The 27,576-nt window shown below is 43.6% G+C and overlaps 1 protein-coding gene across 1 annotated transcript in view; it reads left to right on the top strand.

Annotated features, from left to right (window-relative positions):
* The window catches only part of Hnrnp-k (Heterogeneous nuclear ribonucleoprotein K), a 196,873-nt gene that overhangs the window by 118,429 nt on the left and 50,868 nt on the right, over positions 1–27,576 (top strand). Inside the window, exons 4-8 of the mRNA XM_076316405.1 lie at positions 1,683–1,798; positions 6,653–6,709; positions 11,256–11,299; positions 21,298–21,370; positions 22,624–22,734. Coding sequence (XP_076172520.1) covers positions 1,688–1,798; positions 6,653–6,709; positions 11,256–11,299; positions 21,298–21,370; positions 22,624–22,734 — 396 coding nt within the window. The 5' untranslated portion in view covers positions 1,683–1,687. The remainder of the gene's footprint in view (positions 1–1,682; positions 1,799–6,652; positions 6,710–11,255; positions 11,300–21,297; positions 21,371–22,623; positions 22,735–27,576) is intronic.

Below are 27,576 nucleotides of genomic sequence, written 5' to 3'. Positions count from 1 at the left end.
GGATGAAATATAAAAAACTTTTATTTTTTTAACGTAGCTCTAATTCTCTAGAAATCACTACCAGAAGAAAAATGTAACTCGATTGAAAAGTCGATTAAAATTGCACCACGAGGATGAAATATAAGAAACCTTTATTTTTTTAACGTAGCTCTAATTTTCTAGAAATCACTACCAGAAGAAAAATATAACTCGATTGAAAAGTTGATTAAAATTGCATCGCGAGGATAAAGTACAATGTACTTGTATTTTTTTAACGTAGCTCTAAGTTTCTAAGAATCACTACCAGAAGAAAAATATAACTCGATTGAAAAGTCGATTAAAATTGCATCACGAGGATGAAATATAACAAACCTTAATTTTTTTCACGTAGCACTAATTCTCTAAAAATCACTACCAGAAGAAAAAGTATCTCCCTCATCCCTCGTAATTCTCAGACCGGGTACGGGGGTTGAATCTCAGCCGGCCGAAGAAAAATAAATATCCCTTATTTTCGGCGGTTTCGTAAATCCGCGGCGGTCTCCTTTCTCGCACCGTGGCCAAGGTGGGGCAATGTTTATGTACGTTGCGCGAGCGCGTGGATCGTTTCCGAATTGTTTTCGGGAAGGTCGTCGTTGTCGAACACCGATCCGTATTTTGGTTCCGTCTGCTAAACACGTAGCAACGGAGAGCGTCGCGTTTCATCAGTTTCCCATGGTACCCCGCGTCGTTAAACCCAACAAGCCGATTTAACGGACAATGGATCGCGAACCGCCGCCACTGTCGCGAACAGACAGTTACACGAACGCGAAACAAGTTTATAGGTTTATTACGAAGCGCTACGCGCGGCACCGTTTCCGGGGAGCGTGTTGTCTCTCCGCGGCTACGAAATCGAGGGGAAACACGGGTTTCCCTTAACGCCCGTGCCACTTCCGGTCGCGACGGATTTTCAACCGACTTCTCACCAGTCCAATTTCCTACACGCTGGGATCATTGTTTACTGAAAATTGATCGTTATTTTTCGTGATTTGGGCTTGAGAATATTTTCTTTTCTCTTGGAATCGAGTAATGTTTCGAAGTAGCGATTGACTATGTATTTGTGGAGTTAGTTATTTAATCTTTTGAGCATCTTTGAAATTTTTTTATGTGTTGTATTATGTGAAAATGTTTGGAACGAATTTTACACGATTAAGAGTGTTTAATATACAGGGTGAGTCTTGTAAATTTGAATCTGTGGAAGTTTTTATGTAGGAATTTCTTAAGAAAATACTGTATCAGGTGAAAGGGGTACGTGGTATCGAGGAGAAAATAATTTAACGCGGTAAGAATGTTTTGCAAGGAGAATTTCGATATTGGAAATGATGTAATAATACAAATTTCTTTCTTTTTTTATTTTGTTTGATCACCCCTATCCAACATCGAGACACTTGTACGGTACGCGGTGGCGAAGCGGTAGATAACGTTCTATAAAATTTTTTATACCAGTAAAGATACGTTTTTATTGTCCGAATGTCCAGTAAATAGGTCACTGGTGCTTAATGGTATAATACAATCGTTCTTATCGGTGAAATTTAAAGCAACCAACCGGCTTGCTGGCATTTTACCTCGTAACGTAGAGATTGAATAGGATCAAAGGGACGAATGTTAAATATTGTTTCGAAACATCGTTTTTCGGAGTGACTGATCGAACGATTCTTCTGTTCCAGGAATAATGAAGAGAGAAGCTGATGCAGGCGCGATGACAGGTTCCGGAGGACCAACAAGTCCTCACAAGCGTTACAGACAGGGTGACGATGAACTTCGTCTTCTGATCCCCAGCAAGGTGAGACCGCACGTTCGTTTCACCAAAGTATCGCGAAAGGAATCGACAAACGGAAGCTCGAGTCACTCGTGGAAGAAAATCAATATTCGACCGTGCGTTATGCAAATTTTTTTCGCAACTACCAGCAGGAGAAACTACGTTAGAACACTTTCTAACTTCTGGGAGAAACTACCTCGATTACTTTCCCATTTCTAGCGACTTTTAGTATTTTACCAACGAAACCTTCTGGTATAATACCTCTCGATGATCGATCGTATCTTTTTAAATTTGATAGATAAATTTCGTTGATAGATAAATTTCGTCGTTCGATGTAGAAACGAAGCTGTTACGTTCGTCGTTTTATTTTTCTAGAAATTACACCGCCATGTTTCCTTGAACGCGTGTGAAGTTTCGCGTAGATCTGTCGACTAATTCGTGTATTCGCAGTTGTTCAAACGTTGGTCTTTTTTTTTTAAAGACAAAACTTATCGAAGAACCCAGTGTGTTGAAATTGTTACTCCGTGAAAGATCGGATCGATTTTATCGTAGCTTTTTCTCGAAACTCGGACCAATTGGATCACCGAGGAAACGAGACGTTCGTCGATGCAATCGGTAGAGATAACGCGTTTGCAAACGTTCATTTTTACGCTAGATTTTTATTGCTTTAATATCGAAACGAGATCGCGAAAGAACCTTCTCAGCCGTTTTTCCTGGCCAGATAAGACTCGAAAACAATTCACGTGCTTCTTGTAGTCGCGTCCCGTTTCCCAGCTATGGTACTCGTTGTTTTTCACTCGGTTTTTTTCCTTCCAGAACGTACACGCGTTGTTGTCGCGGCAAAAGCTGGCCTCTGTTCGCGAAACCTCGCGGTGTATCGCGTTCTCTTCCGGTTATTGTCACCGTGGACTGTTATCGGGTTTCCTTCGACTTTCTTTCGCCAGGGAAATTCCCTGAAATCGACCGAGCCAGCTCCACTGGCGAACGAACAGAGTTTGATCGCCTTTCGAAACCGAATTTCCATTACTCTTATTTCCTGGATAACAATCGAGATTGATTCTTTTTAAAGATCTTCTGTTCTCAAGTATTTTGTACAAATTCGTACAGGATTATTTTCAGTTGCTTTGAATTCAAAATATTCTGCGAGGAGTTGATCGCCTTTCGAAACCGAATTTCCATTACTCTTATTTCCTGGATAACAATCGAGATTGATTCTTTTTAAAGATCTTCTCTTCTCAAGTCTTTGCTACAAATTCGTATAGGATTAGTTTCAGTTGGTTTGAATCTGAAATATTCTGCGAGGAGTTGATCGTCTTTCGAAACCGAATTTTCATTACTCTTATTTCTTGGATAACAATCGAGATTGATTCTTTTTAAAGATCTTCTGTTCTCAAGTCTTTGGCACAAATTCGTATAGGATTATTTTCAGTTGGTTTGAATCTGAAATATTCTGCGAGGAATTTTTCTCGAAGATGAAAATAAAGTCGATTGAGGGTTAGAATATTTACAAGATGTTAACGAATTTTTGAGTAAAAGACCATTCGTTAGATTAGTTCGATATCGGATTACAAAAATTATATTCGATATTATTAGGATTATTTTCAGTTGGTTTGAATCTAAAATATTCTACGAGGAATTTTTCTCGAAGATGAAAATAAAGTCGATTGAGGGTTAGAATATTTGTAAGATATTAACGAATTTTTGAGTAAAAGACCATTCGTTAGATTAGTTCGATATTAAGATTACAAAAATGATATTCGATACTATAGATTATTTCAAAATTTCCAGTCATCGAAAAATGTATAAAAATGAAAAAAAAACCGAATCCTCGAGAACGATCTCGCGATTCACGATCCTCCTCGTTTATCTCGATCATCGTCTGTCGAATACTCGAAACGAGTCAACCTCTGCACTCGATCGAAATCGAAAAGAATCGTTCTATCGAAAATCAAAAATATGTATCTCTCTTCGCGATGCACAATGCACTCTCAATGCGATCAAAATTCTCCGATCGATCGAGATACTCGATCGATCGTTTCTCATCGAGCGTGCACCAACGTCATCGTGCTCTCATAAAGGACGAACGATAAAAAAAAAAATGCAAACAAAAGAAGAGAAACGCACAAAGCGTCTTTCGATAATTTCAAAATGGAAGTCATTTGTTCACTGTTTCCTTTTTTTTCTTTCAGTCTTCTCGATCGTTCGATGTCATTTACGTTCGATTTCGTCTTTGTTCGATGTCATCTTCGTTCAATTTCGTCTTTGTTCGATGTCATCTCCGTTCGATTCTCGTTCGTCTTGCACCAGCGATCGGGCACAATGTCGATCGTTGTTGTCTCGATCGAGATCCACGCGAAAAATAACCGCCGGTGTCAGGGTCGAGCTGGAAATCGACAATGGAATCGCTCCTTTCGAGAGTGAACTCATTTACTCTCGACGACCACGGGATCGTAATTATCGCAATGGTGAACGTTGCGTACGTCTTGCAACAACTCGCGCAACTTATCGACGCTAATCGCTGAAACGTCGCTGCGGTGCTTATTCGAGAATCGATCGACCTTCTCGAGAGTTCTCCAGTCGAGATCCTCCGCCCACAATGGGCGTGTATTTCTTTTTTTCTCGCGTAAATCGATCGTCTCTCGATAATTATCTAGCACAATGAAATTTATTTGTACGACTAAGTAAACGATCGCTCAACTGAATAGTTAACATAAGTACTTTAATAAATTTTGATCGTGAAATTGTACAATATCGAAATTGTAGCATTTATGGATACATTTGGTGTTAGTTGAATATTAAAAACTAGTAATTTGGTCGTTCAAATGTTTTAAATAAACGTCTTTCAACTATCGAAAAAGAAATGGCCAAAGTATCGATCGAGAAGGTACGAAACTGTATTTAATGCACACTGAGGATATACAGATAAACAAAGAAATGATGTTTTTTATCAACGATTCTTCTCGATATATTTTATACCGTATATTTACAATTCGTTCGAAATTGCTCGGGGGAGAAAAATCACGAGGATGCGAAAACCGAAAACGACGTCTACGATCGAGGTTCGAAAGGGTTAAAAAGGGACGCTGGCTGGAATTAACCCCTTCGAGCGGTCGGTTGTCGAGGATGACTCGAAATTGCGTTTCGTCGAACTCGTTCCCTCGTTTTATTTATTTCTTCCAATCAGTAGCCAGGTTTTTTCCCCCAATAGAAGCGCTCCCGGAACGTCTATTATCGGAAATAATAGAGGGACGAAACATTTCCGATAATCGATTCGGAGAAACGCAAATAGGGAATTTGTAATGGAAGAATATGGAAGTTAATTTACTACGAACGATATTTTTTACGCGAGAAGACGCATTCTGAACGAAAACGAATCGAACGATACCAGAATCGGTAGTTTTTATTCTCGATCGTATATATTTTCAGACTTATTACAGTTATTTAGAAGAGAATTATACGTTGAAATATTGAAGCGTTTACTTATTGCTCAGAACGGTTTACCCTCTACTTTAGAACCTCTTCGGTGGTCTGTAGATTACAGTATACGTTGACCAAGGTACTGAGAAAAATAATACAGTGAAATTGGAAACCACTCGCTCGTGTATTATATATTCATTGGACTTTCGGAGCATTTACTTATCGGTCAGAAACACAAGCCAACGTTTCATTCCCTACTTTAGAACCTCTTCGAGAGCCTACGGATTATAGTACGCATTGACTAAGTAATCGAGAAAGGTAATAGAATAAAATTGGAAATCACTCGCGTATTGTATATTTATTCGACTTTCTTAGTATTTATTCAATGATCAATAACACGAGTTGTCTTTGGAAATCGCATACTTGTCTGTACCACGGTCTACAGGCTCCCGAAGAGATCCCAAAGTAGACAACGAGATAAATGCTTCGAAAGTGCAACGATGCTGTTGATATTCATTCCAACGTGACACACTTAAACGATCCGTGTGTTGAATCGTTGTCACGGCTCGATACTCGACGAATTAATGAAAAATTATTTCCAAACAAAATCGACACGGTTTTCATTCTCGTGTATCCAACGACACACCCGTGTTTGCTTCGCGTTGAATTCGCACCGATCGTAAAATTGCATCGTCTTTGAACCACGAGCGTTGACGGTGACTTTCACCGCAGAAAAGTGTGTGCATCCTTGAGCAAAGTTTCATTCTATCGAATAAATATACGCACCTGGTGCAATTAACATAAAGTACGTCTCGCGTACTTTGGCCGCGAGATTCTCGGGTTCGGGCTCTGACTCGTCCCAGACTCGTTTCAGCTTCTAACGAATGGAAATTAGGGCTGGGCGGATGTTCGAATTATTCAATTATCCGGACAATCCGAATATTCGAAATAGTAATGGAACAAGTCGGCTTAGAAACATAGTAAAAAAACGAAGTACGTGTGCGTTGCACAGATTGTGCCTTTAAAAAGATTCGAGCTCCGATTGATTTATAGTTATACCTTAAAAGAGGATGTAACTCGATTGATTTACATAGTTACATCTTCGACGAAGGATGTAACTTTCGATTGATTTGCATAGTTATATATTCAAAAAAGGATCCAACTTTCGATTGATTTACACGGTTACATCTTTTTTGTAAAGATTCGTTCACACTGTTCGGATGTATTGAAATATCTCGGGGAAAAAATTCGAGTGGACAAAAATCGGTTTTGTAAAGTCGATTTATTACAAATTCTGTACTACACATCTGTCCATTCACCTATGCAAAAATATCTTTCGGAAAAAAAAAAAAACGATTCAAGATCGATATCCCTGTTAAGAGTACCTCGTGACCTCGTCGTCCGAATCGTTCGATCTTCGACACCAGCTCTAATCACAAAACTGCTATCTTTCTGTTGCAGGTAGCCGGTTCGATAATCGGCAAGGGTGGCCAGAATATCACCAAACTCAGGAGTCAGGTAAGCAGTTGCATCCTCCGTTGGTCGATTCTGTATCTGTCGATCGTCTCGTTCTCTCCGCTTGGTTCGTGTTGCCCGGTCGATGGCACACACGGGACGACAGTACTAGTATGCGTGAGAGCGACGTTACGAAGCGATTAGGCCGAAAGAAGGTCGTGAGAATGAATGTTGGAACGGCGAACGTTGGACACGTGTCGTCAGATGTTCTACCGACGGTCCTTTACAATTCGACGATCATCGGAAGATTCACTTTCACGAGCTTCTTAACACCGTTCTCGAGCTAATCTCGTGCGAATTTTAGAGCCGAGCAGTTCCGATCTGACACGTACGGCGTACCACGTGATCGTTCGATCGTGATCCATTTAGCTGGAATTTTAGGGAAGTTACGACGATGCTCGTATTTCTGGAACGTGCGTGGATTCGTAAACGATCCTCGACCCACCTCCCAACACACGCATACACACACCTTCTCTTTCCTCTCGTACACGAAAGGAATCAAACGAACCGAAGAAATTTGACGTTTCGTGAGATCCGTTGTTGCACATCCACCGCACACGTTTGGCTAAATGTGTTCCACGCACGTACGAAAATACCGTCATCGCGCATTTGGTTCTTGAAGTGGGACGTAGTTTCCTTCGATTTACAGATTTCCCGTAATTTGTTCGCATTCGGTGACTCGATCGTGGAATCGTTCGTACGCGTGCGTAACGCGCTCGATAAACGATCTTGATTACGAGGGAACGCGCGAACGTCGAGCCAGCATCCGATATCGAACGTTTCGTCGATAGACGAGGCTCGAGTCTCGACAAGTAAAGCCTGTTTCGCACACGAGCGAACCGAACGTTTTCGATTTCGCTTGAAAATTCGTCTACAACCGAGCCACGAATCTCGATGTTAATTTCGCTCGATGCAAAATAGAGGAGAAGTGAAACCGAATCTGAGGTAACTCGATTTGGACGAGTTGTACACCTTGAGGCTTAAGCCTGTTTCGCACCTTGTCGATCCGCACACTCGTGGAAAAAAAAAGATTCACACAACACTGAGACGAAATTCTTACAGAAATAAGATAAGACACTTCTAGAGTACTTTTTAGAAATTTCTATTCTTCTATACTTTCTATACTAACCAGACACTTTCGTACTTTCTACAATTATTATTATACACGCACGACTATTGTCTTCGAGTAAATAATTTTTACCAAACTCGTCCAAATCGAACCTCCGTTCGCAAGCTCTTCTTTCCGAGTAATTGGAAGTTGTATTAAAAAAAAAAATATATTTTCGAGATCGTTCGATCCCGGTAGGCGCGTAACAGGCTTTACGCTCGCGTAGTTCTCGCTCGAATCCGTTGCGCATTGTCGATTGTTTTCCACGGCGATGTTTTCCTTTCAAATTTTACTTTTTTCTTTTTGTTTTTCATATCTTGTTCACCGGCCTTGAAACGCCGACGAGACTCACCCCGCAGGAACCAAATGATCGAGATAACGCCGGAGAGGTAGACCCGTAAGGCGTGTAACGCTCGTCCGCGCGGTAAATAAGGAAGCTGAGCCTTGATTCGCGAGCGGTTGCGCTCGCGAACGGCTTCACGGTCACGGGATACTATTATACCGTTCGAGCGTGCAAACAACGAAAAGTCGACAACGACGACGACGACGACGACGAAGACGACGATTTTCGTTGCCTTGGCACGTTTCGCAGTTACAACGAACAAGCAAACGTGAGCTTGAGCAATCACCGGAGGCTCGTTTCGTTTCCGCTTAAGCTCACGTTTCGTTTCGATCGTCGATGCACCGAAAGCTGCGAGAACGAGCTCGCAAAGAGCGTGGCCGCCTTCTTTCTAGCGAGCCATTTACAAAAAGAAAAAAAAAAGAAAAAAAATAGATAGATCATACGCATCGATCATACACGCCTTCGTCTCGTTATACACAACCAGTTTGATATTTGCTTTTATTTATTTATCATTTTTTTTTTTCATTTTCAATGCCCGGGACACATCGCAGAGTTTCACACGACAAAACACAGGCGAGAATCCGCGGACACTGGGACAACATAGAGGCGGAACCTGACTCGAAGTTCGATTAATTTCTCGTCGAGTATCGATGGAAAATACGTTTCGCGTCGAGGCGAGTCGTCTGTCTCGTTTCACGAAAAAACCCGAGAAAGGTTCAAGCGTGTCGAACACACCGTTTACGGCCACGAATGCAATTGCAAACGAGCCACGCGTACCAACGATGATGGGCCGTAAACGTCGCGATCGGCCAATCACGTGACGCGAAATTAACCGAACGCGAAACCAGTGATACTCCCTCGATCTTGTCCCCGGTCGTAAATAATCGGCCCGAGTGGCTGGCCATTCGTTTGCCCGAGACTTTCGCCGCGTCGCTGCTGAGATTCGTAGGTAACGCACCTGCGTGACCCCAAGGTGGAAGGCCAGGTACCCGAGAGATAGAGAAAGCCTCTAGGGAAAATCGAATTTCTCCGAGGAACATTTTTGCCGTCCGCTGTCCCCTTTGCAGCGAGCTCCCTGCAACGAGTCCGTCGTTAAATGAACGGGGAATCGTGCGCCGCTTTGGGGAATCTCATGGCCGAGAGTTTGTCGTCAGGCGATGGCCGTTCAAGCGGTATTTCGCGGGGAAAAATCGCGAGGTCGGAGAAATATTTGCAAACGACGCGTAACGACATTTCCTTATTTTTTTTCTTCCTCGCGGACACGAGTTCTTCGCAAATCGCACGGAAAGATTACGAATTTTCACCAATCGGGGATTTCGTCGCGGGATAATTATATAAAAGCTCGATTTTCTTTTATACTAAAAACGTATCGTAATATTTAATTTCGCGGTTTGGTATTTCTGGAGACGAATCCACGGTACAAAATAGGAGAAACTTGTTACACGAATGTATATTGTCCGAGCGTTATTTTTCAAGTTGTAGCGAATGGAAGATTTCGGTGCGCCGTAAGAGTCCGCCATTTTAAGTAGCGCCGCGGAGCGCGGCCATCTTGTTGCCTCGCGCGCGATTCTCTTTGACTCGTCGAAACTCGGAAAATATCTGTTGAACGTCTTATTTTTGTGTAACGTATTTTTCTTGTTTCGTGCCACGGATCGTCCTCCCGAATTTTCAACGCGCAATTAACGCCTGATTTAATTTTCCGTTAAATTGTTGCTCCGTTTCCCCCTCCACGCGACAGGGTCCGTAACGTTTAATTTTCCATCCTTTGGGGTGTCTCTCGCGGTGAAATTGTACGAAACCGCGTTAATTGAGAGAATTATTGATCCGCCGAGCGATTCATAATTCGAGCACGTAGACGAATTCAGAGGAAGATTCGAATTGCGCGTTACTTATTAAAACTTCCTTTAATTAGCCACGCTTAAGAGACTTCGTTAGCAATTGAAATGCGGCTCGAATCGCCGTTAAGGTTCAGTTGGCGTCAATTAACTTCAGATTCGTGGGGGAGGGGCGGCTGTCTTGAAAAGCGTTTTCAGATTATTTACCACAACGTGGAAATAATGGGGTCGGATTAGTCGCGGAGAATGCAATTCTGTTTGCTGTTGCGTTCGTCGAATTAATTAATTACGGTTCTCCCCGACATAGCAGACCGATTGAAATTTCCTCGCGAGTCCTAAGAATCTCTCCGATGATACGCGCCGAGACAGAAATAGTTAGAAGTTTCGTTTATTGATTGCAGTCTCTTGCCAAAAAAAAATTGTTCGGAATTGTTTCAGCGACGAGATTAGTACACGCGAAACGAAAAGAAAAATGTACGAAGTTTCGAGCGAATTTGAGAACGGAGTACGGTTGGAAAACGAACGACTCGCGAAGATTCCACGAATCGTGGTCGGAGCCAGCTCGATTGGCCGCTCAAGGTCGCCCCCTCCTCCGTGAATCTTGTCCCCCACTCCGTCGCCGCGGCAGCTTGCCTCTGACGGAGTAGCGGGGACAGAGCCAATCTCTGGAGTGGGGGGTCAACTACTCGGTCAGTCGAGCTCGAACATCGCGTCACTGCAGAACCATTCTCACGAGAATCGTGAGTTTGTTTCATCGTGAAATTAGCTTGGAACCTTGTCAGAAATTAGCCACGCTCTAGAGGACAAATCATCGTCGAGCTTTTAATCCGTCCAATAATCGCGATCACCTTACAAATCCTGAACGCGAACTATCGGTCGTGTTGCAAACATTTCTCCAACCGATCGCGTTAACTCGAAACGAATGAGAAATAAGGGGTGGGATGACGCTAGGGGCGGGTGGGATGGCCTCGACGGAAGATGATTCTGTGAAGAACGGAGCGGGTGGAGAGGGGTTAGACGATTAAGCCGCGAATTAATCCAGCCGTGAGAGACGCGATGTCTAACTTGGTTGATGGTTTGTGCCCTGGCCCCGCCCCAACCCCGGCGTTGCCCCCCTGGTGTTGCCCTGCCGTTGCCCTGCCGTTGCCCTGCCCGGAACGACGGACCCTGACTCGATCGGCAAATGGACCACCCTACCAACAATCGACAACAACCACCAACCAACCACCAATGAACCAACCACCAACCACCACGGCCCGACAGTACAAAGCCTCAATCATTGTACCCGATTGCCCCGGACCCGAACGGTAATGACCAACACCACTACTTAATGTCTTATTTTTCTTTGTCTCTAATTACAAGAATACCTAAGGCGGCGATATTACGGGTCGCTGTGCTGTTTTTAACCAAAAAAAAAAGAAAAAAAAAGAAAAAAGAAAGAAAGAAAAAAAACGACAGCGACGTTTTTTTTTCTCTCTCTGTATATCTTTCACTATTTCTTTCTCTTATATATTCTTTGTATATTCTGTTTTGCTCTCTCTTTCTCTCTCTTTCTCTCTCTCTCTCTCTCTCTCTCTCTCTCTCTTTCTATCTATCTATCTATCTATATCTCTCTATCTCTGTTTCACCGTTCACTTTTGTACCTGTCTCTGTCTCTGTCTCTGCCTTGTCTTAATCGCCTGTGTCTGTACGTTCGTCTCTCTCACCAGCCTCTCTCAACCCTGTACGTGTCCTCGACCACCAGTCTCTGGCGCGTGGTTGCGCGATGATTCATCGCGAGAACCGGGCGTACGCGAGCTTTTAAGCGAGAAAACACGCGGCGTCGCGTTTCTAGCCCCGGTAGCCGGTTGTATCCCGTGAACTACACCTGCCCCAGAACGCGGTTGCATGTCCTATCTCGTTGCTCTCCGTGACTCCGTTCCTCCTTTGGTCGGAGTGTACATCACCGCTCTGTGTCCTTTGCGTTTCTCTCTTTCTCTCTCTCTCTCTCTCTCTCTATCTGTCTCTCTATCTTTCTCTCTCTCTATCTATCTTTCTCTCTCACTCACGCTCGCGCACAATCTCCCATAGTCCTGGACCACGTTGTGTACGTCTCTTTATCCGGCTTCGCATCCACGGTACCAAATGCTTTCGCTGTTGCTGCAAAGTGGACGGATCGGGGAGGAGGTCCACGGGTCTCTCTCATCCTCCTTGCGCTTGTTTCTTTGTCTCCCCGGGTGCCTCTTTCCGTCACTGTCCTTCTAGGAATACCCGCGAAAGGGATTGCGCGCAGATTGAGACCGGCCAGAGAACGCTGGCGTCGAGGAAGAATGTCTAGTCCCGGGGGGTCCCGGTGAAGAATGATTATGACGGATGGGGACTCTGCTGGAGATTGCTTTCGAAGTCGAAGCTAGTGTCGAGGATAGAGAAGACGTAGCCGGGAGCCAGCAAGTGTAATTACTCGATAGGGGGTCATGGTGGGGGATGTGTAGGTGTGTGGAGAGGATTTTAATTCGATGAATCTTCTCCGGGGACGAATTAACGAATTCGATGATATCCCCGAACTCGGACGATCTTCTTTCGAGCAATCTCTAGCAGCGAAACCTTTTTTTTTCCTTTCGAGGTGGGACTCGCTTCTCTCGAATTCGTCCGATCGATCGAAACAGCTTTCTCGGCGGATACGCCTTCGCTAGTCCACTGTGCGCGTGTTTTTCGCGTACAAGTGTCCGAATCTTGTTTCACCGGCTTCTTCCATGGACGTTCGGTGAACGCAACACCGCTTCCTGGCAGTCGTCGTGAGTGTCGAGCGAAGAAACGCTCTCCGAAACTTTTCTCCAGTTGGCAAAACTCGCGCGGAGGCTTCTTGTCCCCTTTCTAATTGCACCGCGAAGGAACACTCCTCTCGACACTTCTCGGACTTCCTGCGGCGAACGAACGAGGAAAGTCGATCGCAGTTTTTGTTCTACACCCCGGCAACGAAGGAAGCAGCGGTGCTCGGACACCGGAACGCAACAGCATTTGTCCCGTTTAAACGCCCCGGGACCACGAGCCTCGAGAAAATCGACTTTATAGCGACGGAAGTTGGGAAGAGTGCCATCGGATGGAATTTCGGTTCGCCGATCGGAATTTAATCGAAGAGTTATTTTTCTCGCTAGGGACTCCTAGTAAGGATCGACCACGAAAGCACAATTGTCAGAGGGATGGAAAGGATTTGTTTCTCTCGCGTCGTGGAATATTTTTCGAGTGCTTTCTTTCCAACTGCGTACAGTACATGCGAAAACTCGAGGTGCACGGTTTCGTTGCACGAATAACAACCGATACTGTCGCACAAATCGTTGGAAATAGAATTAGTTTCGAATATTATGACCAAGTGCATTCTTTGCAATCACGTACAGTAGATGCGAAGAATCGAGGTGCACGGTTCCTTCGCACGAATAACAACCGATACTGTCGCACAAATCGTTGGGAATAGAATTAATTTCGAACATTATGACCAAGTGCATTCTTTGCAACCACGCACAGTAGGTTCGCATACTCGAGTTAAACGGCTACTCTCATTGAAAACGACCAATACGAACAATGCAAATGCACAATTCTCGATCGCTCGAAGATGAACTCATGATGAACATTCGGATGCATTCTTCGTAGCTGCGCACAGTAGATAGAAATACTCCCACCGGGTGAATTCGTATCGTCGAAGTCTCCTCGTTCCAATATACGTCGACGGTATCTTCTCGACCAGTTCTTCGGTCCAATCGTAGAGAGGGAGGTACGAGGACACTCTGACCTCGTCTTCACCCCCCCTCGTCCTCTCCAAGTCTTCGTCCCGCTGTTTCGTTCAGGTTTCGCGAACTTTGGCACGCGTCTCGATCCTCTACGTCCTTGCTCGCCCGATATAAATCACACATCTTTCGCCTCCTTCTCCTTCACTTAGCCTACCTCCTCCTCCTCCTCCTTCTCCTCCTCCCTCACTTAAACTCCCTCTCCTCCTCTTCCTCCTCCTCTGTTTTCTACGTTTCTCTCGAGCAAAATTTCTTTTCTGTCTCTCTGTCTCTGTTTTTCGTTTCACCTCGGATCGTCGCGCGCGCGCGGACGACACGCCCGACACCACACTCACTCGCAGTAAACCACACTCACGTTTTATGTCGGGGATATGTACACCGTTGTGTCTCTCTAATTATGTTGTGGCTAACACGGATGCTAATCCGTGGAACGAGGCGGCGATGCCGATTCCACGCTTAACGTCGAAAATATTATCACGCTTACTTTCTAGGTACGTCCCGGTCAAGGCCCGACTGTCTCGGTCTCTGCAGAGACCCGTCCACGTGATTAACGAACTGTCCGCAAGTCGAAAGTCATTACCGACCTGTTTTGTGCACGCGTGTCGCGGTTTCGTTTGACCCTTTCATTGCTACGGGCGCTTAAGGAGAGGGACGGTGGGCTGGGAGGGAGGGTGGGAGGGCTGGGAGGGAGGTTTGGGCCCGACGAACTCGCGGCCATCTCTGTTGGCCGCTACGAGAAGCTGCTTTTCAACGATCCGTGGATATTGCAGAGCGCGTGGCGGACCGGTTCAACGAGTCGATCATAAGTGCTTATGGGATGGTAATTTCGAATCGTCGAATCGACGTAGCTTACAAACCGGTACGCCATTCGGAATGTCGACTATATTTTTCGTCTCGTTTTGTTGCTAATTGAATATTATCTTCTTTTTGTTAACTGAAAGATTTTCATCTCGAATCGCGAGACGACGTAGCTTAGAAACTTAGTATGAAAATGTGTGTATTTTCCATCTCGTTTTCTTTTTAATAATTAGAAGATTGTGATTACGAATCGCGAGACGGTGCAGCTTAGAAACGAGTATGTGTTTGAAAATGTCTATATTTTCCATTTCGTTTTCTTTTTAACAATTAGAGAATTTTCATCCCGAATCGCGAGACGACGTAGCTTCGAAACGAGTATGAAAATGTGTATATTTTTCGTCTCGTTTTATTTCTAATTAGATATTATTTTATTTTTAGTAACTAAAAGACTTTGATCCCGAATCGCGAGACGACGCAGCTTAGAAACGAGTACGTGCTCGAAAATGTGTATATTTTCAGCGAAGAAGTTTCATTTCTCGACACGTGTGAATCTTCTTCTCTGTACGCACTTACTCCTCGTGTTTTATCGAGCGAGGAACGATCGATTCAATCGAACACCGTCCTCTCGGCAATGAAAGGGTCCAATTGCACGCTACTCCCTGCTCGCGTTCTTATATCGATGAACGTGGCGGACATGGGATCGAGTATCTAACCCTTTCGATACCGTGCGCGCATCGCCGCGTGCGGAACACTTGCACCGATGCACCATTCGCTGCACTCGTCGAACGCCCGTGAGCGTTTCCCGCACGCGTGCCGGGTGACTCGTCGAACATTCGTTGCATCGAAAGGGTTACGTGCGAAGTCCGAGGGAATTTGCGAGATCGGTGGAGGTATGAGACTCGTTCGATCGGTCGAGGGGATCAATTGCACGTAAGTTTCTAATTTTCTTGTACCAATCCCTTCGAACCTAACTTTAATTACACGTGTCCTGTCTCGATGGAATATCCCACGAAAAATATATTCTGAAAAAATTATTCGCTACAGAAGAGAACCGTTATACGGTGTAAATAGTTTTAGTAAGAACAATTTTTTATCGTCATCGACTTATGAGACATTCCATCGCGTGGAGCATCTTGTACGCGTGCATGGTTTCGAAAACGATGAAATCGGGCAAATCGTAAAGAAACATTACAATGTGGCGAGACACGAGGTAAAGTTACACCGGAGATTCAGGTTCGAAGGGGTTGAAGGGATCTCGAAACTTGGAAGATACGAAAGTTGGATACGGATTTGCAGGAAATAGTTACGGAAAATGAGTAATTCCGCGGGCGGTTGCGTACTCGGAACTCGCGGAGGATTCGATGTATATATATATATATATTTTTTCTTCTCTGGCTCGGGAACTCGAGCAATTAGGATATCTCTCGGGCAATTCGAGACCCTTATCCCTCTCGAGCGCGCGACACACGCGCGCCAGGATGCTAACAAGAAATTTATCTTCGTTCTGGGACGTCACGTGCCGCGGCCGTAAATTTTTTTATCACCGACTATAAAAGTCCTCGGGGCTGTGCCCTTAATGCGATTTCTATTCGCGAGCGAACGGACGTTTCTAGAATTTAATCGGGAAAGTTTTCGTTGGGACCTTCTGGTGTCGCGTACGTGGTCTCGCGGTTCGTTGAAAATTCTCGGTTAATTTCCTGAATAATTCGCTCCTTTGATTATTCACGATACCGGGCCGATATCGATTTTGCGAAGCAATCGAAATATTGACACCGATTCGCGTTAGGTTAAATTAATTTCGAGCCGGGAATCCTCGTATATTTGAAAGTCCATTTGGTTCTCGGGGATTAACCCTTCGAGGGCCGTGGACGCGTATATGCAACCGGAGGAATCTATCGGTGTGGACGAATACACGTTCGAGAATAACTATCTTCTATTATTCGTTCAACGTTGAAGAATCGGAACGATAACTTTGTTGCGATTACTTGTATTCGAAAATCAACCTAATTCTTGAGAATCGAAGAATACAATGATTATTTTTAACGCGAGAAGTATTCCATCATCGAAGGTACACTCGAAAATTGTCCAGCTTGAAGATTAAAGAATAGAATAATTGTTTCTAACGCGAGAAATATTCCATCGTCGAAGGTAAATTCAAAAATCATCCATCTCGAGGATTAAAGAACAAAATAATTATTTCTAACGTGAGAAATATTCCATCGTCGAAGGTAAATTAAAAAATTGACCATCTCGAGTATTAAAGAACAAAATGATTGTTTCTAACGCGAGAAATCGTCCAAGGTACGCTCGAAAATTGTCCATCTTGAAGATTAAAGAATAGAATAATTATTTCTAACGCGAGAAATATTCCATCGTCGAAGGTAAATTCAAAAATTGACCATCTCGAGGATTAAAGAATAGAATAATTATTTCTAACGCGAGAAATATTCCATCGTCGAAGGTACACTCGATTCCAATAAAACGAGAGTCTCCCACCGATCTCGAAACACTTTCTCGCTTCGCAGGACGATCGAAAATGTCTCTAAGAAAAAAGAAAAAGAAAAAAAAAGAAAAGAAAAGCAGAACCAAGACCCGTCTTCGACCAAGCGACTGTCTACACCTGCCCACGTTCATTACGGACGAAACCCAAGAGAAAGGGAACGGTTTTCCTAGTTGTCGCCCCAGCGCGTGTCAGTACTTCCTGTTAGGTCTCCGACAAGGGACGAATTAATAGAATTTTCGAGGCGAAAATCGACGCGCCTGAACGACTGTGGAAACGTCCACCAGGTGCCCCCCGATCTCTCTCCAGGTAGAGAGTCCACGCGAACGAAACATTGCCCGAAACAAACGTCGTTATTTATTTTACTTTTTTTTTCCAAACTATTTTCCGTTCGTTTGTTGCAAACCGAGAAATGGGTCAGCTTCGTTCACGAGGCGATGACTTTCGACCGTATCGTCCGGCAGAAATACAACGTCCGGCCGTTCGTTTCAGCTTGTGTGATTCCTTAAAAAAAGAAAATTAAAAAAAAAAAAAAAAAAAAAAAAAAAAAAAACTGGGCAAAATAACGAGGAGTAGTTCTGGTGATGGCCGCTTTCACAGTTTTTTTTTTTTTTTTTTTTTTTTTTTTTTATAGAAGTCGCCGACTAACAAACTGTTCCCTCGCGGGCGTAGCATCATTGGACAGAGCCAATGATCGTTTAGGAGATGGAAAACGCGTGATTCGAGCGACCTTCGGTTGGTAGAGGGGGCGAGGTGTTCTTCCAACGGTTGGGGATCAATCTGACGTCAACGAAACAGGTGGAACGTACACGTCGTTCTAACCGTGACACGTGACCACCGTCCTCGTGTTAACGCTTGATTAACTCGTTACGAAACCGTTCGTCGCTCGATCCACGTAAGAGATCGCCAACGGACGAGATAAACTCGATTAATTGTTTTCGGCGCTCGATGGATCGCTCGAGTTGTCGGTGGCTCTCCGTTTCGCGTTTCTTTGGAAGAACAATCGCGAGCGATATCTCGACGCTCGCGCTACCAATCGAGGTGGTCGAGTTTCACGGTAACCGAGCTCTGATCGGAGAGGAGCTCTTAGCGCGTAGTCGTTCGAAATCGCGACTCGACGATCTCCCGCCGCGGTTTCCGTTCACTCGGCGTGGAGATCGTTCACGAAAACGGTTCTCGACCGATTTCGGTGAGCAGAAATTCGAAAATAATGCGTCGGAGAGGGAGGATGATAACGGAAGAGATTCACGGAGCGGAAATTATCGATGCTCGATTCGTACGATGAGTGTTTGCAGAGTTTCTTCTTTCAGTTTCGGAGTGGCCGATAAGTTCCTTCTACGATTTTCCATCCCATTCGAAACTTGGAACGTATGTACGAAATCATGGAAAATTTCTCTTCCAATATTAACCAATCTGTTTCACCGATTGTACTCGAATTACGCAAGTAAAAAATTCAATGCCAAGAATTCTGTAACCTCGAAAATCGAAGATCGAAAATTAAATCTCTTCCGAGAGTGTTCCACAAGATTTCCAAGTTTTCGCAATACTTCTATTTCAAAAATTCATTAAACTCAAAGTTATATCCCGTCGTGTAAAATTAGGTGAGAATTCTGAATTGCGATTGGAATATTATTCGGTCTTCGAAACGTAGCTTGATGGATCGTTGGAGAATTTATCGGCCACCCTGGTAATTCCGACTCCAAGGAAACGTGTGGGGGGTAGGGAGTTGGCCTCGTGGTCGATACTCGGTTTCCGGTTTCCTTTGAGCACTCTCGCGATCTCACGGAGTCTCGATCGAAATTGGAAATTATTTCGAACGAATTGTATATTCTCTCCTTCGAGGTAAAAAAAAGAAAAAAAAAGAAAAAGAAACAATTAACGAGAAACAAAGCCCGGTAAGATGTTTCTGGCTACTGTCGCAAGTCTCTCCGTTCCTCCTCGATATCGTTCGAGTTCTCAACGATCGATCGAGTGCAACTCGGTCCGAGAACTTGCGAAGAAATACCGTCCGGTGCGATCGTCCGGTTCTGCTCGAACGCGTAGCTCGAAATTGCATGGAAAATGCGAGAGTACGTTTCATTTCTCTCGATGTTCGAGGAATGGTCGAACGAAGCCAACCTTGGTCGTAATTTATTTACCGACGCGTGTTTCGTAAACATTTTTCCGCTCGAAACGAACGATCCTATCGTTTCGAACCACGAAGACAATCGTATTTATACAATCGGTGGTTTTCGCGCGATCAACTCCTTCGTTCTCGCACTTGGATACAGTATCGTTTCTTTTTTCAATCTTCTTTGACGCAAATATAACAATATCAAAATATAACAACTCTCAGAATTGGTATCCAGTATCAATCCGAAATAAAGCGAGATGTAACACTAATCTGAATTGCAATGAAATATGAAAGTAATCTGAAATGTAAAAAGTAACGAGTAAAATATGAGATGAATAATTATTTTAAATACCATTCGTAGGAAAATTCATCCGAGGAAAATACACTCGTAATGAACTTGTAATAGAATAAATTCTCTGAAATTAATATGTACAAAAAAAAATAATATAGCGTCCACGAAGGGGTTGGATAATTCTCGAGAAAACTCGATAGTGCGTCAGCGATTACAATTTGGGAAAAGATAAATTGCATCAGGCCGTGAATAGTCACGATGTTGCATCAGCGGTTGCAAAAGTATCAAAGTGACCTGTTTCCAGCGGGCCACCCCGTAGTTTCGGTTCTCGAAGAGGGTCTCTAATTCCTCGAGGGTCGTTCGTCTCGAATTTCACGAGTATCGAACCGTCCTCGAGGTCCCCCTCTGTCTCGGTTACCCCCTTCGCGACAGGTGAAAAGGTGAAACGAGACCTCGTGTTCCCTGCAGTTTCGATACGTGGTCGTTTATTAAAAAAAAATAATAATAATAATAACAACAAAAGCAAAGAAAGTAACGAGCAGAAAAATAACGGATGGAGCCAGACGGAGAGTCGCCCTCTTAGTTGATTCGTGCTCCCCCCTCTCCACGGAGCGAAAACTTTCCTGTTTATCTTTCGACGCACCCTGGAAGTTTCCTCGTGGCTCTCACGAGCGATATTTCCCGTCGTGGAGCTCCGTTCACATTTCATTCGTGGTGCTGTGGAGACCTCGATGAGGAGGCGGGGGCGGAGAGGCGGGGGCCGATCGTTTGTAACTGGAACGGTGCGAGTCGCGACGCGCGAAATTCGGTCGCGAGGCGAAATTAGTGCCACTTGCGATCGAGGGAACCGACCGGTGGATCCCGTGAGCTCGGAATGACGAAATTCTTGGGTCTGGAAACACGCGCGGGACGACCGAGCCGCGAAACAGAAAGGGAAGAAGATAGAGAGCGAAATTACAGACGAGATTGCGGCCTCTCCGCAATACTTTAATAAGTTTCAGGTTACGAAGGATTTCGACGAGCCGTTTGCGAAAAAGTTTACGCAACGTCAACCGTTTCGCCGGTTACCCTTCGAAATTAATAATTCGCGGGACGATAAGTCATCGAGATCCCCAATTTCGTGAATTAGAACCTTCTTGGTCAAACGTTTCAAAATGTAATCAAATTAAGAAAAAATCTTTGGTCTTCTTGGAGACAATTACTAGGTTTGTATAAAGAATTTACCGAGTAGATATTTATGAAAATAAAAGATATTTATAAGTGAAAGAATTTATCAATTAGATATTTATAAAAATACTAACGCAGTGGTGTTACTTTCATTCGTTGATTTTTGTACACTTTTGTGTATATTTTATTCGTAATATTTCACCCTGAAAATTTAAGTACTTTTGGGGTAAATGGAAATGAATCGTAACGAAGAAATTTTATTCCGTGGCTTTGACTTTCTTTTCGATCTGGATTCAATTACTGTGTCCCTCGACTCCGATTAGCTCCGTGCAAAGGGAAAGAAAAATATTAAAATCGTTTCGAAGCGTAAATAGCCCGTACACCGAACGTAAATGGCTCTCGATATCCCTCGTGATCTCAAGTTGGGTAAATTCGTGGAAGAGCCTCTTCCGATCGACGTTCCTTCGACCGCAACTCGCACCAGGTACTCAGAGCCAGGCAAACGCAATTTCCGCCGGCTCGTGGCTAATTTTCCACGAAGGAGAGGGCTCCGTGGATTAATTTCGCGAGAGAAAAAAAAATAGAGAAAAAAAAAAATAAAAGGAGCAACCTGTAGCACGTAATCGCACGGCCATCGAGAACCTGAGTAATTGTTGGAGTCTTTCTGATTTTAGGGTGCTTACCATCAGCTCGGATCTGACCACCGTTCTTCAGGTGTTGAACGAGGTCGTACCTAATCTCGAGGAGGTGAGTGTTGCCACCAGAAGAGGATCACACGGGAAAAGAACAAACTAGATCGTGAAACTTTTCACGTGTTTCTTACTTCGTTCGATCTTACAAGTATTTGGGCTCGACCATGCCTTTTCTTCGTTTGCTTAATTTTTCAGTTTCTTTAATTTTCGTATCTCACAATTCCAAACGAACGTTCGAGATTGTGTCTCCGAGAGACGAGTAACGAAACGGTGAAAAGTCCACGATTTTCGCAACTTCGTTGCTAGTCGTGATTGGAAAATTGTTTCCCTCGTGGTCTTCTGGTTCAGAGGTACCTAAGAAGTTTAATTGGAAAGCGAAGCTTGATACCGAATGTTCATTTCCGACGAAATGACTCCAAGTATCTCGCCCCTGGAAATAGCAAGCAAGGAGAATCGAATTATAAATACTGTGCGTACAGTGTGTTCCGTGAAATGGGAGCAGAACTTCGGGCGTCGATTGAGCGCTCAAACTTAATAATAATAATAATAATAATAATAATGAAAAAGTTTACGTAAATATTCTTTCCGTTGACTTCTTGGATATCGTAATTTGAAACTGTTTAATATGAGTATTCGTACCCGAGATTGTACACAAGCAATTCGTCAAACATTTTGCGACCATTCGCGTGCAATTAACGCAGGTTACACGCGAGATAACGTCGATCGTATGTACCGCGAGTAGAGGCAGCATCGGTTGGCCGCCCAAGGTCGCCCACGGGGTGCCCCCCACTACCTCGAGCGGCTACCCCCACCACTCGGCGCGTTCACTCTCGCGTCTCGCTTAGTACGAGTCCACGCGCTCGCTGAGACGCAACGCGACGAATCTCGCTCGGTTTCGAGACGAAAAAAAAACACCCGAAAACAAATCCGGGAAACGATCGTCGCTCGGTACCGTATCGTACGATCGTATTCAACGATCGACCGTATTCAACGATGAAAAGTCGAAAAGGAATTGAACGTTTCGGCCGGAATTCCCGACCTGTGAAACGCGATCGATTAAATTGGCCAACGAACGAAATGCGCAACGATAAAATCAAACGTATGTTTGCACGAACTCACCCCTCCGCCTCGTCGTTATTTTTGAGCGCTCAATTCACCCCTTTTGCGAAACACCCTGATATATCGGTGGAAAAAAAAGAACTCTGGTATAACGAACGAGGGACGCCAGAATAGCGGTGGAAATTTGAAAGGATCAGTTAGATGTCCAGTGACGAGACTCTCCATGGTGAACGCACGAAATGATTTCAGAATGGATCTCGACACGGCAGCGACGAGATCGACGTGCGCATGCTGGTGCACCAGAGCCAAGCTGGATGCATCATCGGCAAAGGAGGCTTAAAGATCAAGGAGCTACGAGAGGTGAGTCATATTCGCAGCATGCCACTAACGCTAGTCACGAGACGACGTAACTTGCGCGATTGTCATGTACCACGCGTGCCAAGGCCTCCCGGCCCGAAGATTGAGATTCATCCCGCGAATTTAGTTCTCGAGATTTACGCCAGTTTCTTCTCGATCTACGCGCCACTTTTTCCTGCGGTTAGATTTCCGTTTTTTTTTTTAATCGAAGTTTCCCGTGGATTTTTTTTTCTCAGACAGGTGTCTAATATGCGTGTATGCTTTCTCGATCCATGAAACATTTTTTTTGATCGAGCTTCAGATTTAGAAAAAAATGTAAGCTCTTAGATATGCAGTGGATATTTCATGTATCAAGAGGAACATTGTTCAGGAATTGAATGTGTTTCTTAAACAAGTGTTAAGTTTCGACGTGAATTTAATTAATTCTATAACAGTTTGTAGGAGATACACCGTATAAATTGTAATGCAATAAATATGAGCTCGTGTACGGTAATTGGTTGTCGAAGTGGGTAGCTCCGATCGATACGATGACAGTGATTTGTTAAAAGTTCCATTTTTGTGTCAAGAGCGCGGACTGTATTACCGATTCCGGTGATCGGATCACTGTGATTAAATTCGAAAGTAAGGGAGACTCGAAGACCGGAAAAATCTGTAAGCTTTTCAATCGGTGCATTTAGGTTAATCTTCGCGATGGTTGAAGGACACGAAATTAGTCCGCGGAGTATTTTGCGTAAGGTTCGTGGTCGGTTATATATTTTCTTTTACAATGAGTTGAAACAAAAATCTAGAAATTCACAGATAAATTTAGCCAAAGGAGAAATTAAATGTTGTCGAACGATCTCTGTGGTTGAATTAACGTTGAAAATTTCGTAATCGAAACGATCGAGCCAGACGAAGCTCGTGGAAGCCTTGGAAGACATTTCTGCCTAAACGTCGGCCGTGGCAAGTGGATTAAAATCTAAATCGCCGCTATTAAATCGTTAATCTAGCTACCGATCCGTCGCTGGTCCGCCTCAGCACGCGCAACTCGTCGCGCAAACGCGGTTAATAAATCTGGAATTCAACGTCCACGAGGACAATGAGGAAATTATTCCGTTCTTCCTGTCGTTTTCCTTCTTCTTCGCGAAGCCACGCCTTTCGCGCGAGAAAAACAATAGGCAGGGGTAGAGGGTGCGCGAGACCGATCGTGAATTAATCGCAACCCGAGAAAAATCAACTTTTTAGATTCTTTGCTCGGTTTAGAACAACCGACGTAACACGTTCAACATCGAGTTCCTTCCGTTTACCTATTTCCATCACAAATTGCGAAACACTGGAAGAATACTCGTGGTTGGACAATTTTGTGAAAAATATCACCAAGAAAATATCGCGAAAGTGTTCTGCAATATTTGCAATTCACCAAATTTTGAAACAGTCGCTATGGAAAATCACGAAATTATCACAATTAAATTGTATTTATTAATATCGAGTGTGCTGTTCGGTTGTATTTTTCTTCCTTCGTAATCTTGAAAGAAATTTTCATTTTTATATATCCTTACATCTTACCAATCGAAACATATTACATATATTCTTACGTTTCACGAATCGAAACATATCCTTCTTTACATTTTGTACGATGAAAGGTATTCCATTGATCTCTAAAGAAAAATTCGTAATCGGTCACCGGTGACCGACACGTCGCTTAACGCGTTAAACGAGGGTAACGATCCTCGGCTTGTCCCGTACGTCTACGAAAGAATTACGAAATAGGTTAAACTCCCAACGAGAAGACGCAGAGGGGGCCTCGACGAGCGAAGTAGCTGAAACTGACAATTAAGTCGTTTTTAATTAGCGATCTCTCATCGCGGCCAGATTTCTCGTAACAACGGGGCTAGGTCACGCTGGAATATGCAACGTGGCCAAGTGGCTCGTTACGTTTTCGCGTTCAGAAGAGGCAAAACCGAACGATGTAGACCTTTTGTCGTGGCTCGAGTCTCTCGCAGCACGCCACTCGACCGTCCGCGACTTTTCTTACGAGCTTTCTCGGCTCCCCTCCGCCCCGTTTTCTTCACCCTTCCGTCGATCTTGACACACTCGTGTGTCTTTCGGGTCAGAACAAACGCCGAGAAGTTTAGGGCTCATTATTGTTGCTCTTATCGGAGAGAAACGTTTATCCATCGACGCGATGGTAGAACATCGTCGAAAGAAACGAATACAATCTCCCTCGACACGTTTTTAGACAACAATCGCATCGAGAGAAAGACTCGTTGCATAATTTCACTCTTCACCAAGGCACTCCCTACGAAACTTCGATTCTAGATTCGCGAAAATCGATTCCACGATCGAAATCTTCCCGAATCCCTGGGTAAAACCTTCGTTGAACGAGGTTACGTAAACATTCTCAAACATCGCCTAAAAAGGAGACGAATAAGGAATATTCGCGAGGTGGTGTCTCGTTCGGAATTCGATGTAAATTTTTCAGGTGAAATATTCATTCGTAAACCGTCACCTTCTTATATCAGGCTCCTCGATTTTATTCGCGAACGTATAAATTATCGAAGATATTGAACAATGTTCGAGCGAAGTTGCAAAGCAGTAGGAGAGGAATTGTTTTCGGTAGCGGAAGGCATTTCTTAAATCTATCCTCGACGTGTGTCACATTTTTCTTGGAGAACACTTCCACGTGTCTTTCATCCTGTCGCGTTCTTCTCGGTGAACACTTCCGTGTGTCTTTCGTCTTGTCGCACGATTAATTCCCCAAAGGTCGAAGCATTCGCTCGTAAACCATCTCCCATAAAATTAGAGCTATTCTATTCAACCTTATATAAATTATTAAATATATTGAAAAATATTTCGAGCAAAAATTACGCTCTTTGTAAAATTCACGAACCGTAAATAAACAATTTCGTGATGTCGCTCGTAAATATTCCCTCCACATCTTTCATTCTTTTCAGAGAACACTCATACGTGTCTTTCATCCTGTCACATTCTTCTCGGTGAACACTTCCATGTGTCTTTCACCCTGTCGCGAGATTAATTCACAGAGTGGTGAAATATTCGATTCGAATTAACATCGATTTCCTCTTCTGTCCCGATTCTCGGAGAAGTCGGACGTCCGCATCGAGTCGAACGAGCGGAAAAACCCACGCGCCGGGAGATAATGAAAGCAGCAGTTGCAAACGATGCCACCGCAACCCCCTTTCTCGTCTTGGACAAGCTCAGAAGTAAAAGGGGGACGAAGACGCGGCACCGCCACTCGGCGACGTCGCCGAGTCGTTTTATTTCGACTCGAATGGGGATGCTTTTATTGATTCCAAACTGGTGGTTTTTCTTTTTACCGTAAACCGAACATCTCGGCCCAGTCCTACCCACCTACCTCGAGCGTCTTCGTTGATCCACCAGCGGAGTATTTCTCTAATTAGCGTCATCTTCGCGAACCCCTTCGCAATCCGATCCATTGAGGGGGTAGATCCAATGTCGCGTCTATTAACAACGATACGTATCGATTTCTTGGTGTTACGGTACCCAGAGTATCGAATAAACGTACCAGTAGATTGATTTTTTTTTTGGCAAGTGTTCGATAGGTACGCAAACAGTAGCATTGACACTTGGACGAGGTAACAACGAAGAGGGTCTTTGAGATGGATTTGGAATGTGAGGTTTCTTTGTTCGTTGTTTATTTGTCCATTTTTCTAGTATCGAATAGATATAGTTTTTTTTTTTTTTTGGAATTGTTCGATAAGTACCAATGCAAACAGTAGCAAACAGTTGACACTTGGACGAAATAACAACGAGAAGGGTCTTTGAAATGGGTTTGTTGTTTATTTGTCTATTTTTCTAGTATCGATTAATCATACTACTGGGTGAGATAGATTTTTTTGGTAATTGTTCGATAGGTATCTACGTAAACAGTATCATTGACACTTGGACGAGGTAACAATAAAGAGGGTCTTTGAGTTATGTTTGGAATATGAGATTTCTTTGTCCGTTGATTTATTGGTTCACTTTCCTGGACGTCACTTGATATTACACGAATGATATTGAACGAGACATGTGACGTTCAGATAGAAACGTGATAAAACACTTGGAATTTCTATTTTTAATGCACGTAGTTCGTGTGTAAGTGACACCTGTGTTTCTTGATGGGCTGTTTGTAATTGAATGTTATTGTTTGGTCGAATAGCGCATTGTTATCGCAGGGTTATTGGGGAGCGAGTAAAATGGAGGTTTAATAGTGTATTCATAAACACTAGGGTACAGTAGTTTCCAGACGACACACCTGTAGTCACCGAGCAGAATGACGTAAGTTATGGAAATTTGCATAACTTGACAGTAGTAGATTCTGAGATAGGTCCCAAGGTAAATTCTAGATCCTGGTAGGATCACAGAGACGATCGTAAAGTTTCCATGAAATTTGCTCGGCAGGAAACGATTCGAAAATAAAACGACGTACCCCACCGATGAAACAACAATTTATTTATATTCGATAGAACTTTAATCGCAAACATTTCTATCCTATATTTCAATTTGCTCGCTCTGGTTTCAATAACGTGATATTCGCTCTCCAAAAATACTAAACTCTCTCTCGTTCGTTCAACGATATCTACAAATAATCGAATATAAAAATACGCAATAATAAATACAACGAATAACTCTTCCAAGGTACAAGATTTTAACACTGTATTTATTCTCATTCCAATACTATTCTTTTCCTGAAAATAATAAAATCACTCTGTCGTTCAAAATTATCTACAATAAATAATGTCTACTTTCACGTAACCGGACAAATTACACACATTATCAATTCCCTAAAAATAATAAACTCTCGCTGTTCGTCCAACAATACCTACCCAAATGATCAAATAC

The sequence above is a fragment of the Ptiloglossa arizonensis genome, chromosome 7 (genome assembly GCF_051014685.1).
Source record: "Ptiloglossa arizonensis isolate GNS036 chromosome 7, iyPtiAriz1_principal, whole genome shotgun sequence".
Classification (NCBI taxonomy): domain Eukaryota; kingdom Metazoa; phylum Arthropoda; class Insecta; order Hymenoptera; family Colletidae; genus Ptiloglossa; species Ptiloglossa arizonensis.
The sequence above is the reverse complement of the archived record's forward strand: the minus strand, read 5'-3'. Positions and strand labels throughout refer to the sequence as shown.